The sequence below is a fragment of the Zootoca vivipara genome, chromosome Z (assembly GCF_963506605.1).
Source record: "Zootoca vivipara chromosome Z, rZooViv1.1, whole genome shotgun sequence".
In the NCBI taxonomy this organism is placed as follows: Eukaryota; Metazoa; Chordata; class Lepidosauria; order Squamata; family Lacertidae; genus Zootoca; species Zootoca vivipara.
In genome coordinates this window covers 16750952-16763415 of record NC_083294.1, presented here as the reverse complement: position 1 = coordinate 16763415, position 12464 = coordinate 16750952, and the positions used below count along the sequence as shown (strand labels likewise).

At 46.6% G+C, this 12464-nt stretch overlaps 1 protein-coding gene across 2 annotated transcripts in view; it reads right to left on the bottom strand.

Annotated features, from left to right (window-relative positions):
* COL5A1 (collagen type V alpha 1 chain) overlaps window positions 1–12464 on the bottom strand; it is a 193569-nt gene that overhangs the window by 147227 nt on the left and 33878 nt on the right. For both annotated transcript variants that reach the window (XM_060270186.1, XM_060270185.1), the window contains exon 2: window positions 2219–2386. In XM_060270186.1, the coding sequence (XP_060126169.1) occupies window positions 2219–2386 (168 nt within the window). The remainder of the gene's footprint in view (window positions 1–2218; window positions 2387–12464) is intronic.

Genomic DNA, 12464 nt, shown 5'->3' with positions numbered 1-12464 from the left:
TGCTCTGCATGCAGAAGGCCCCAGGTTCAATAGCAGGTAAGCCTCCAGGTAAGGCTTGGGAAAGACTCCCTGTCTGATACCCTGGAGAGCCGCTGCCAGCCAGTGTAGACAGTGCTGAGCTATTTGGACCAATCTGCTAGCTTGAAAGAAGGCAGCTTTCTAGCCTTTACCTGTAGCTGCATTTGGTCAAAAGGCATGGAGACTATCCGTGAACGCTATTCCCTCCCAGATTTTTCCGCTCTGATCGCTTGGGACAATGACAAAATCTGTAAATGGATTCTAGACAGGGACGAAGTGCTGGACCTGGCCCTATCTAATGCGGCCAACCTATCCACGTGGTTTCCTCGTGTGAAGGCAGTAAGATCTATGGCTCACTATCTGAGTGACCTGACGAACCCTATGCAAAGAAGGGCCTTCACACTTGCCTGTTTCCACTCCATTCCCACAGCATTCCTACAGGGTATATTTTCCAACACTCCCCCCGACCTTCAACACTCCCCGTGTAACAAGGGAAAGGGAGGATTTTATCCACTTTTTCTTTCCCTGCCCCCTATATGAGGCAATAAGACCGAGGTTCCTTCTACTAATTCCTCCACTCATTGCCCTAGAAGATGACCACATGAAATATCTATTGGTGGACGCTTACCCCAGGGTTACCCGTGGAGTGGCCATCTATATCTTGCAGGCCCTGAAACTCAGGGCTCTTTTGACCGGCTAACTTTCTCTAGACTCGGATCTCTCTAAATATTTTGCAACGGACAAAACACACATGATGTGTCATAGTTTTTTACCAAACTCTGTTTTATATAGCATGCTTTATATATTTGATACATTCTCTGTATAATAGTGGTAGGTTACTGCCTGGATCCTTTATGTGCTATGGCCAATCAGATAATGCAATACAATTTAGTTGTTGTTGAAAGAAGGCAGCTTCCTATATTCCTAGTTATTTCACTCCTTTATTCTGAACTATGAGGACTAGAATCTTCATTTATTTTTAGGTAAAGGGTCATAACCTCAGTGGTAGAGCACCTGTCTGGAATATGGGAAACGGTTAGCAGTCAGTATAGACAACTGAACTGGGAAGCCCAATGGTGTGCCACTTGGTGTGGCAGATTCTGGTGGCCCTATTTAATTCAGCCCATGCTTCAGAACTATGAGGACTAAAATATTATGATGTCCCTCAACTCTTCTGAGTTTTTGCATATTCTGGGGCGGAGCTTTGCAAAGCAGATTGACAGCAATTGGGTGACCACCCATCAGGGATTCTTTAGCTGTGATTACTGCCTTGCAGGGGGTTGGACTAGATGACCTGTTGGAGGATCTTCCAAGTCTACAATTCCATGATTCCATGAAGTCAAGCCCTGTATACGAAACCCATCAATAAGCAAAAGGGCCTTGTTTAGACCTTGGATGTGTCGGTTGGCCAGCTGCCTAGGACTTTCTGAAACCATTCATCCCTTTTCTTCTTTAATAACACACATCATCCCAATAACTAGATGTTACACTAGCTCACAAGCAAGCAAATGATGGGATGCTAAAAGAAAGACAACAGAAGTAATTGCAGAGCATCTCCAAGGGAAATGGAGGTTGGGGGATTTGACTATCAAGGGTGTCGAGATGGGAAGATGAAGACAAAGCCACAGAGCTCTCTCTACCCAAGCGCCCTCTGCCTCATAGCATATTTTGAGATAATTAGAAGGTTTTGTTCTCCTAAGCTGGTAGTTTTAGGGTCTTTGCATCCTGTTGCATTAGCCACTGCCAGCGTGGCAAAACATGGGGAGTGGGAAAACCCTTATAGCATTTTGTTTTGAAGAATTGCAACACTAACTCACAGAGAGAAGCCACCGAGACAGTTTTTACACATATATTGTCTTAAAGGCTTTCAAATTCCTCAAAGTTAAAAGTAACAATAGATTAAAAACCTCTCTGCTTCCTAGAGTTCTATTTGATAATAAAACAGCTTCCTCAGGCTCCTTTTTCTCAGAACCATGAAGACTGGAATCTTGTTTTCTTTCTTTCTTAAAGGGAAGCTGTAGCTTAGTGGCAGAACATTTGCTGTGCCTGCAGAAGGTCTGGGGTTCAATTCCGAATGATCTCCAGGTAGGGCAAGGAATGCCTTCTGTCTGAAACTTTGGAGAGCTGCTTCTGGTCAGAGTAGGTAGATGGATGCATGGTCTAACTCTGTATAACCTCAGAATAAAAACACAGGTCTTACCAGGGTAGAGCTCCCTGGTTGGGGCACTCAGCTGTGCATCCTTGGTCACACGGTATGCCACATCTGCGCCTTTCGAAGACCTCCTGCTTGTGCAGAAACCTGTTGTTTTCGATATGCCGTCGGGTAAGTTGTGAAAATCTAATACCTTCAAGAGATCTGCAGGTTCAGCTGTAAGAGGGGGGAAAGAAAGAAGCACCGGAATTAAAAGGTGAAAAGAGATTGCCATTTGGTTATTCCACACAACCACATGCATGAAACAGAACAGCAACAAAAGCATCAAATAATTTATTTCCAAGGAAAAGAGAGAAAGGGTTGTATCCAAATAGGTTTTATCCAAATAAGAGTAGACCCATTGAAATCAAATGGACCTAAGTTAGCCATGCCCATCCATTTCAGTTCCTCTGCTTTGAGTAGAACCAACATTATGAACATAAGAAGAGCCCTCCTGGATCATCAAGTGCAGCATCCTGTTCTCACAGTGGCCATGCAGATGCCCCAGTGGGAAATCCTCAAACAGGACCCGAGTGCAAGAACACTCTGTGCTGCCATCATTCTCAGCAGCTCTTATTCAGAAGCACTGCTGCGTTGGACTGCAGAGGCAGAGCATAGCCCTTGTATCTAGTAGCCATCAATAGCCCTCTTCTCTATGAATTGGCCCAGTCCTCTTTAAAGCCATCCAAGTTGGTGGCTATCACTGTCTCCCCGGGGGAACAAGATCCATAGTTTAACTCTGCGCTGTGTGAAGACGGACTTGCTTTTGTGTGCCCCGAATCTTCCAACATTCAGCATCATTGGATGTACACAATTTCTAGTGTTATGAGAGGGGGAGAAAAATGTTTCTCTGTCCACTTTCTCAAGGCCATGCATCATTTTACAAACCTCTATCATGTCACCTCTTATTCTCTTTTGGATACAACCCAAATCTAATGATCAAGGGAAATTTCAGTAGCAAGGTAAACAGGGCTAACACAGTATAGTGAAGTGACTTCTTTATTTTCGCTGAGGAAAATAAACTCTGCTTCTCACTGACACTTTTCCTCAGGAACCTCAATATGTTGTAAGCTTTCCCTGGCCTTTAAATGCATTAAATATCCCAAACCTCAGTTGTTTCCATTCAACAGAAGAAAAGTGTCCCCTCTTTTCTTTTTATATTCCCTATATAGTTTTCTGTAACAGTTTTCTTTTCTTTTTTAAGTGCTTAAAACAAAAACTATCCCCTACATAAAAACTACATTTCTTCAAATGCATCCATTTCTCCCAAATTGGGCTAATTAAACAATCTATGGCCTTTTAAACGGCGGGTGGGGGAGGAAATGTTTTGTTTGTAACTATGTTATATATTCTTCTGTTTTTATATTTTAAACTGCCCAGTGTTCCTTAGATGAAGGATGCTATACAAATTAAATATAAATAAATAAATAATGTTTCAAAAACCCACCCAAAGTGGTTTACAAAAAGAATACACAACCAATGTAACATGTCAGTGCAAACAACAATACCACTGAACCAGGGAAGAAGATTTAAGTGCCCATGCAGAGTTTTCTTTCTGAGATTGAGGAAAAAAGAGTAGGTGAGATTAAAAGCACCCCCCCCAAAAAAAACCTTCCACTATCACTACAAAATTCATCTTGCAACATACCATGGGGAAAGTCACTTGAAGGTGAGATAGTTGCAAGGATGGCCAACTGGCCTGCTTGAATTTGATGGCTCAAAACAACAACACTCCCAGCAGATGGACCGTTCATTTTCCCAACAGAGAGAGTGGTTTCTACAAGGTCCTGAAAGGAAATCCTCTCCTGAGCCAGAGGATGGCATGAAGGATGTGCCTTCAGCCAGGAGAACCCAACTAACACATTTGAAGTTCTCGCCTGCGGAAGTAACCCTGAACCAACTATGAGCCCTCCACCATGCTCTGCCAGGTCTGTAGGCTACGGGTGGTTAACACCATCACCCCAGTAAGTGAGAGTGTGCAGCAGTTGTGAAAATTAGAGGTTCCATGTCTGGGATCATTAGAAAAGGAACCAAAAAAAAATATGCTGATCTATGATGTGGACAATATCCTGATATATCCTCCGAAACCAGTTTAATCAGTTTCATGTTTTCTGACCTCGCAATAAATCATGAATCCTGGTGTGTGTGTGTGTGTGTGTGTGTGTGTGTGTGTGTGTGTGTGCCCTCTATGCAAAAATCACAATGTGGGAAAAAACCGTGAAGGCAGCCAACGCTTCTCTTGATTCCTGCAGCCCCTGTTTACTCGGCTGGCTCCTGCAGGGGGCAGCAAATCACAAGAGCAGGCACCAGCAAAAACCACGAAGCCAGCCAATGCCTCTACATAGTTCCATCCTCACTTCAGACCTTGTGATAGATAATTATATCACGATGTTTAATTGGTGATATAACACTAGGTTGAAAACCAGACATCGCCCAGCCCTAGCTGCAACATTCAGGAATTTTTAGTTTTGAAAACAGCCAAAGCCCCAGGCCTAGACGGCATTACGCCAGAAACGATAAAAGCACAGGCGGATTGGTGGGCACCTTTCTTAGCCAGCATCTTTACTTACATAGATGACACTGGCCGTATCCCAAGGGAATGGGGAGCAGCCATAATTCTATAAAAAGGGCAACAGAAGTGACCCAGCGAATTATAGGCCGATTAGCTTACTAAGCATGATTAGTAAACTATAAACAAAGCACCTTCTTAATAAGTTTACAGAATGGCTAGAGAATGAAGACATCCTGGCAATAGAACAAGCTGGCTTTAGATCCAGTAGGTCACGATAGACCACTGTCTAAAGCTTCAACATCTCATTGACAAATACAAATCAGGAGGGCAGGCCTCACTATACACCTCCTTCGTAGATCTAAAAGCAGTCTTCGATACAGTCTCCAGAGCCAGACTCTGGACTACAAGGTACTACTATAGATAGACGGCTTCTGTTCTTAATTTAGGCTCTGCACGCAAACACGGCTCTCAGAGTCAGGTGTAGCCGCCTAGGACACCTAACAGACCCCATTAAAACCTTCAAGGGAGTCAGACAAGGGTGCCGTTTGGCCCCTCTACTATTCAATTTTTACTTAATCAACTTAGTATCTGCACTCAATGACTTAGAATTCCACCCACCCCCCCGAAGCTCGCAAATCGGCATATTTCGGTTCAGTTATATGCCGATGAAACAGTAATCCTATCTTGAACCCCTAAGATAGTGAGCCACTAAGAAAGCTCACAGCATATTGTGAAATTGAATGTCTCAAAATTAATTATCAAAAGACCAAGATACTCGCTTTTGGGGGAAAACCAAATCTTAGAAGCTGGGAACTTCAAGGCCATAAATTAGAACAAGTCACAAATGATAAGTACCTAGGAATGGTGGTACAGTCTTCAGGAACCAACAAACTTCACATAAACTCCATCGGGAGCTCTGTGGAAAAAACTGCAAACTGTATTCTTAAAATCTTCAGAGCCCAAGGGGGGCTCTTTCATCCCCATGGCTCTAAAATTATACAAAGCCAAAACACTGGCACAGCTTCTCTATGGATCCTGTCTGGGCCCGCCTTCCTCTGCTTTCTCCCCCCTTGAGAGAGTTCAATCCAAACTTCTTGGAGCTCTCCTACTAGAAATGGGGGTGATGAGAGTGGAGGCTTATATCTGCCTAACATGAATCTACAAATGGCTGTCATTGAATCTGTTCCCCCGAGGAATAGCCCCACTGATGCTCTGAGACCGGTTCCAGTCGGGCTGGCAGACAGCAGTCCTGAACACCCTTCAGAAACTGGGTTTTGCCCTTCAAGCCCTTCTAAGTCTGGGGTTGAGTCAAGCAAAAGCTATGGTTAGGCAAAGAATCATAGATACCGAGAGACAACAGAATTGTTCAAGGTGTCCCGACTATAAAACTGGAAATATATAGCCGCACCAGCAACATATCTCTTCTTTCTAGTATCCAAAAATGCAAGAAGTGCTTTTACTCTTGCCAGAAGCTCAGCTTTGCCCTCGCCGGTCCTGGAAGGATCCTTTAAAAAAGTTGCATATGCCCAGAGACTTTGCGCCTGTTCATTGGGGGAGATAGGAAGCCCAGAGCACTTATTTTTCAGATGCCCCTTTTATGAAGAGGCACGTAGTGAGACCATTGATCCCTTGCTGGTGAGGCTCGCCGACCTCCCGGAAAAGCAAAAATTCAATTTTCTCCTGCTAGGCAATGATCAAAAGATGACTTGGATGGTCGCCAAATTCTGTGTACAGATCTGTAGGTGCAGACCACCCCTCGATCCAAACTAGTTCGTCAAGAAAATCCCCAAACTCAGTCCCTTGGGTGATTCTGGGTCATTTATCTGTGGAGGGTTTTTCTCAAAGTTCTCAAATGTTTATCACATTTATAAATTTTAAATTTACTGTTGTTCAATGTTTTAAATGTTTGTGTTCCTTCTGGGATTGTACCCCCAAGTGTGTTTTATATGCTGGTCTCCAACCGTAATAAATTATCTATCTATCAGGCAAGGAAGAGGCAGCAGGATAGAAGTTTATAAAATGATGCATGGCATGGAGAAAATGGATAGAGAAAAGCTTCTCTCCCTCTCACAAAACACAAGAACTTGTGGGCATCCAATGAAGCTGAATACTGGAGGATTAAATACAGAGAAAAGAAAGAACATATTCGAACAACATACTGTATAGTCAAACTACAGAGCTGCCTTCTGTGGGAGGCAGTGGTGGCCCCCAACTAGGATGACTTTAAAAGAGGATTAGACGAATTCATGGAGGAAAGGACACCAATGCTTCTGAATACCAGTTGCTGGAAATGGTAAAGGTAAAGGTAAAGGGACCCCTGACCATTAGGTCCAGTCGTGACCAACTCTGGGGTTGCGCGCTCATCTCGCATTATTGGCCAAGGGAGCCGGCGTACAGCTTCCAGGTCATGTGGCCAGCATGACAAAGCCGCTTCTGGCAAACCAGAGCAGCGCACGGAAACGCTGTTTACCTTCCCGCTGTAGCGGTTCCTATTTATCTACTTGCATTTTGACGTGCTTTCGAACTGCTACCGGTAGGTTGGCAGGAGCTGGGACCAAGCAACGGGAGCTCACCCCATCACAGGGATTTGAACCATCGACCTTCTGATCAGCAAGCCCTAGGCTCAGTGGTTTAACCCACAGCGCCACCTGGGTCGCTGGAAATGGTAGGTAGGGATAATTTGCTCTTGTGCTCGAATCCTACTTGCAGGTTTCCAACAGGCACCTGGTTGGCTACTGTAAGAACAGGACGCCAGACTGGATGGACCAAAGGTCTGATCCATTAGGCTCTTCTTATGTGCTTATGTCTCAATGGGACTCAGGAACAGGCTTCCATAATATTGAGACCTCCCTGCCTCTTTCCTCTAGGTTTACTCTGTGGCCTGCTAACACAAGAAGGCGCATGAATTTCATTGCTAGAGGGGAAATGACTAAAATATGATTTGGCTAATCACTAGCTGTAATATGCCTGAGGAAAAGACAAGAACAAAGGAAGGAAGAAGTGGGTATCTTGTTGGAAGTCTGCCATGGCACATGCCTCTGCTCAACCGCCGATCAAAAGCAACTTTCCTTTTCTATGGATGCCACTTGGTTTCCCTCCTAAATCCACCCTTGAAGGTGGCACCTTCCTAATGCAAAGGCTCGTAGGGTGTGATTAAACAGGCTGTGCCAGGGGAGGCTTTACGTGATGCACTGCACATGGGGCTGCCTTTTGGAGCTGCACCCAGCACAGAATGTGGCAGCTAGGCTCTTAATCAGGAGAGCTTGCCAGGAGCATATTAATGACGGTGAAGGAGCAGCTGGGTTGGCTGCCAATTTGCTACTGAGCCAAGTTCAGGGTGCTTGCTCTGACATATATAGCCCCACTGAAATTAACAGATGGTGACTAATTTGGATCCATTAATGTCACTGGGTCTACTCTGAGTAGAACTTAGTTGGATATGAATATTAAGTATATGGTGGATCATTTGCTCCCACAGACACCTGCTGAGGTGGTACATTTGTGCAGAGAGACCCCCTTATCCATGTAGCATTTACTGAGCATTTGCGACACAGCCACACATGAGGGTCTTCTTGATGCTGGTGTCCCAGTGGTGTAATGCCCTTCCCTCTCAGATTAGAGTGGCACCGGCCTGGATAGGTTTTCATAAGAACATAAGCAGAGCCTACTGGATCAGGCCACTGGTCCAACCAGCCATAAGAAGAGCCTGCAGGATCAGGACAGAGGCCCATCTAGTCCAGCATCCTCTTCTCACAGTGGTCAACTTGTGGGGAAATTGTGAACAGGATTTGAGCACTTGAGCACTCTCCCCTCCTGTTCTTTCCATCAATTTGTATATCTATCTATCTATTTATCTATTATTTATTTATTTATTTATTTATTTATTTATTTTTTATTAATACCCTGCCCATCTGGCTGGGTTTCCCCACATTAACACATTAAAAACTTGCCTAAACAGGGCTGCCTTCAGATGTCTTCTAAAAGTCAGGTGGTTGTTTATTTCCATGAAATCTGATGGGAGGGTGTTCCACGGGGAGGGTGCCACTACAGAGAAGCCCCTCCGCCTGGTTCCCTGTAACCTCACTTCTCGCATTGAGGGAATCGCCAGAAGGCCCTCAGAGCTGAACCACAGTGTCTGGGCTGAACGATGGGGATGGATACGCTCCTTCAGGTATACTGGGCTGAGGCCGTTTATGGCTTTAAAGGTCAACACCTACACCTTGAATTGTGCTCGGAAACATATTGGGAGCAAATGTAGGTTTTTTCAGGTCTCGGCGACCACTCCCAGTCACCAGTCTAGCTGCCGCATTTTGGATTAGTTGTAGTTTCCGGGTCACCCCCAAGTGGTAGCCCCAAGTGGGAGATAACTAGAACATGCACCATTCTGGCGAGACAGTCTGTGGGCAGGTAGGGTCTCAGGCTGCGTACCAGATGGAGCTGGTAGACAGCTGCCCTAGACACAGAATTGACCTGCACCTCCATGGACAGCTGTGATTCCAAAATGACTCCCAGGGGCACAGTTACCCCATTCAGGACCAGGGAGTCCTCCACATCCGCCCACCCCCTGTCCCCCCAAAACAGTACTTCTGTCTTGTCAGGATTCTTCTCAATCTGTTGTTGTTGTTTAGTCGTTTAGTCATGTCCGACTCTTCGTGAACCCATGAACCATAGCACGCCAGGCACTCCTGTCTTGCACTGCCTCCCGCAGTTTGGTCAAACTCATGTTTGTAGCTTCGAGAACACTGTCCAACCATCTTGTCCTCTGTCGTCCCCTTCTCCTAGTGCCCTCAATCTTTCCCAACATCACTCAATCTGTTAGCCGCCATCCATCCTCCAACCACCTTCAAGCACTCACACAGGACATTCACCGCCTTTACTGGTTCTGATTTAAAAGAGATACTGATGAACACCCAGCCCAAACCTCCTAATCTCCTCTCCCAGCAGCTTCATATACATGTTAAAAAAGCATGGGGGAGAGGACGGAACCCTGAGGCACCCCACAAGTGAGAGCCCAGGAGTCTGAACACTCATCCCCCACCACCACTTTCTGGACATGGCCCAGGAGGAAGGAGCAGAACCACTGTATAACAGCGCCCCCAGCTCCCAGCCCGTCTAGACAGTCCAGAAGGATGTTGTGGTCGATGGTATCAAAGGCAGCTGAGATACCCAGAACTAGGAAACAGCTCTCACCTTTGTCCCTAGCCCGCCGGAGATCACTGACCAGTGCGACCAAGGCAGTTTCAGTCCCATGATGAGGCCTGAATCCCGATTGGAAGGGATCCAAATGGTCTGCATCCTCCAGGCGTGCCTGGAGTTGTTCCGCAACCACCCACTCAATCACCTTGCCCAAGAATGGAAGATCTGAGACTGGGCATTTGTTGGCCATATTGGCCGGGTCCAAAGTTGTTTTTTTTAGAAGTGGTTTAATAAATGCCTCTTTCAGCGTGTCTGGAAGGCTCCCTCACAGAGGCATTCACCACCCTGCAGATCGCACTGCCCAGCTCTTCTAAGCTCGCTTTTATGAGCCAAGATGGGCAAGGATCAAGGATACAGGTGGGTTTCACTCGTCCAAGCACACTGTCCACATCCTCAGAGGTAACAGATTGGAATTGATCCCATGCAACTTGACTAGACAGGACTCTAGCACTCTCCTGCCCCGGCCCTGCTCCCACGGTGGAGTCTACCTCTTTCCGAATCTGAACGACTTTATCTGCAAAAATCTTTGCAAAATCATTGCAGGAGATCTTGGGGTCCCTACCAGGCCCCGATGACGCAGGTGGTTCTGTTAGATTGCGAACCACCTGAAAGTGTCTCCTGCTGCTGTTTTCTGATATGCAATAGAGGTGGTGAAGAAGGTCCTCTTCGCCGCCGCTATCGCCACTTGGTAGGCTCGATGTTGAGCTCTAACCCATGTCCGGTCAGATTCAGAGTAAGTTTTCTGCCACCGGCGTTCTAGCCATCTCAGCAATTGTTTCATCGCCCTAAGCTCTGGGTATTCAGGAGCACAGCTGCTTTCAACCATGGAGGCAGAACACAGCTGGCATGGCTAGCAGCCATTGATAGCCTTTTCTTCCATGAATTTGTCCAATCCTCTTTTAAAGCCAACCAAGTTGGTGGCTATCCTGTGGGTGCAAATTCCATAGTTTAACTGCATGAAGAAGGGCTTTCTTTTTATCTGTCCTGAATCTTCCAGCTAGAATCTATGCTTGACAGGGCCTTTTTCGATGCAGCCCCAAGTGCCTAAATTACAGAGCATAAGGAAATAGGAAGGGCCTGCTGGCCAAGGCCAATGCCAACCTAGTCTAGCATCCTGTCCTCACAATGACCAACCAATGGGAATGCCGCAAGCAGGACCCAAGCACAAAAGCACCCCTCCTCTCCCTCTAACAACTGCTATTGAACTGGTATGTCAGAGCAGGGCAATAACATACAGCTTCCCTCCTCATAATGCCAGCTCATGACATGTGACAGAGCTCAACCTGGCTGCATACACACAAGGCATGTAGCAGAGCCTTCCCCTCAACCTGGCGATTTCCAGGCAGATATACTGGCTGGAGCTGATGTACGTTATAGTCCAGGGGTCCCCAGACTTACCGGGCTTCAGGCCGGAGGGCGGGGGAGTGCGTGCCCGTGCGCATGCGCACACGCACACAGTCAGAAAAAAATCGCCGAAAATCGCTTGTGCGCATGCGTATGGGCCTCCCCCGACCCGGAAGTGCATCGGAAATGACCTCTTCTGGGTCGGGAGAGGCCCATACGCATGCGCACAAAGGATTTTCGGCGATTTTTTGCCGATTTTGAAGATCGTCGCGCGCTGTAAGAGCGGGCGGCGACAGCGGGCGGCGGGGGTCGTCGTGGGCCGGATTGGGAGGCCAATTGGGCCGCATCCGGCCCGGGGGCCGTAGTTTGGGGACCCTGTTATAGTCCAAGGCACCTGGAGGAAACCATTCAACCATTGGCTAGAACCAGCTGTGGAGGAGGGATGTGCACTTCTATTTCGTGTGTGTGTGTGTGTGTGTGTGTGCGCGCGCGCGCGCGCGTTTAAGCATGGCTCTCAACCAGCCCAAACAAACCACAGGCTAGAATTTCAATATCAAAACCTGGCACAATGCACCACAGATTTTGCAATGGCCTCTCTGCCCCAAAAGCTCCCTCACTGTTTTGGTATAGCAAGCCATCGCTTGCCAGCACTGCTGAAGCCAAGATCTCCTGTGGAATCAAATCCCCCTTTTCAGCTATTTGTCCAGTTAAACCATGTTCAGCTCAGCAGGTTGTAAAAGGAAGGAGGAAGGATGACAGCCAGAGTCGTGTAGTGCTCGGAGTGTAGGGGACTGCTAGACCAGGGTTCAAATTCACATTCAGCCATAGAATCATATAATTGCAGTTGGAAGAGATGCTGAAGTATTCTAGTCCAACCCCCTGCAATGCAGGAATCTCAATGAAGGCGAGTCCAACACTTTCCAAGGGAGTCTGGATTTGCAGGCAGAAATAAAAGACACTCACAAACACTACTCAGTCACTTCAAAAGTAAGCACCACAAAAATCCTGAACCCTACCCATGAGAATTTCACTGCATTTTTCCCCTCTCCCCATTGTTGAAGGCAGCATTTTTCATCAATTGATGGAGCGTTTGAAGCCCCATGTTGGGCAAAAGGTCCCTGCATTGCAGGGGGTTGGACTAGATGACTCTCATGGTCCCTTCCAGCTCTGCAATTCTGTGAAAGAGGCTTCTGTGAAAGAGGA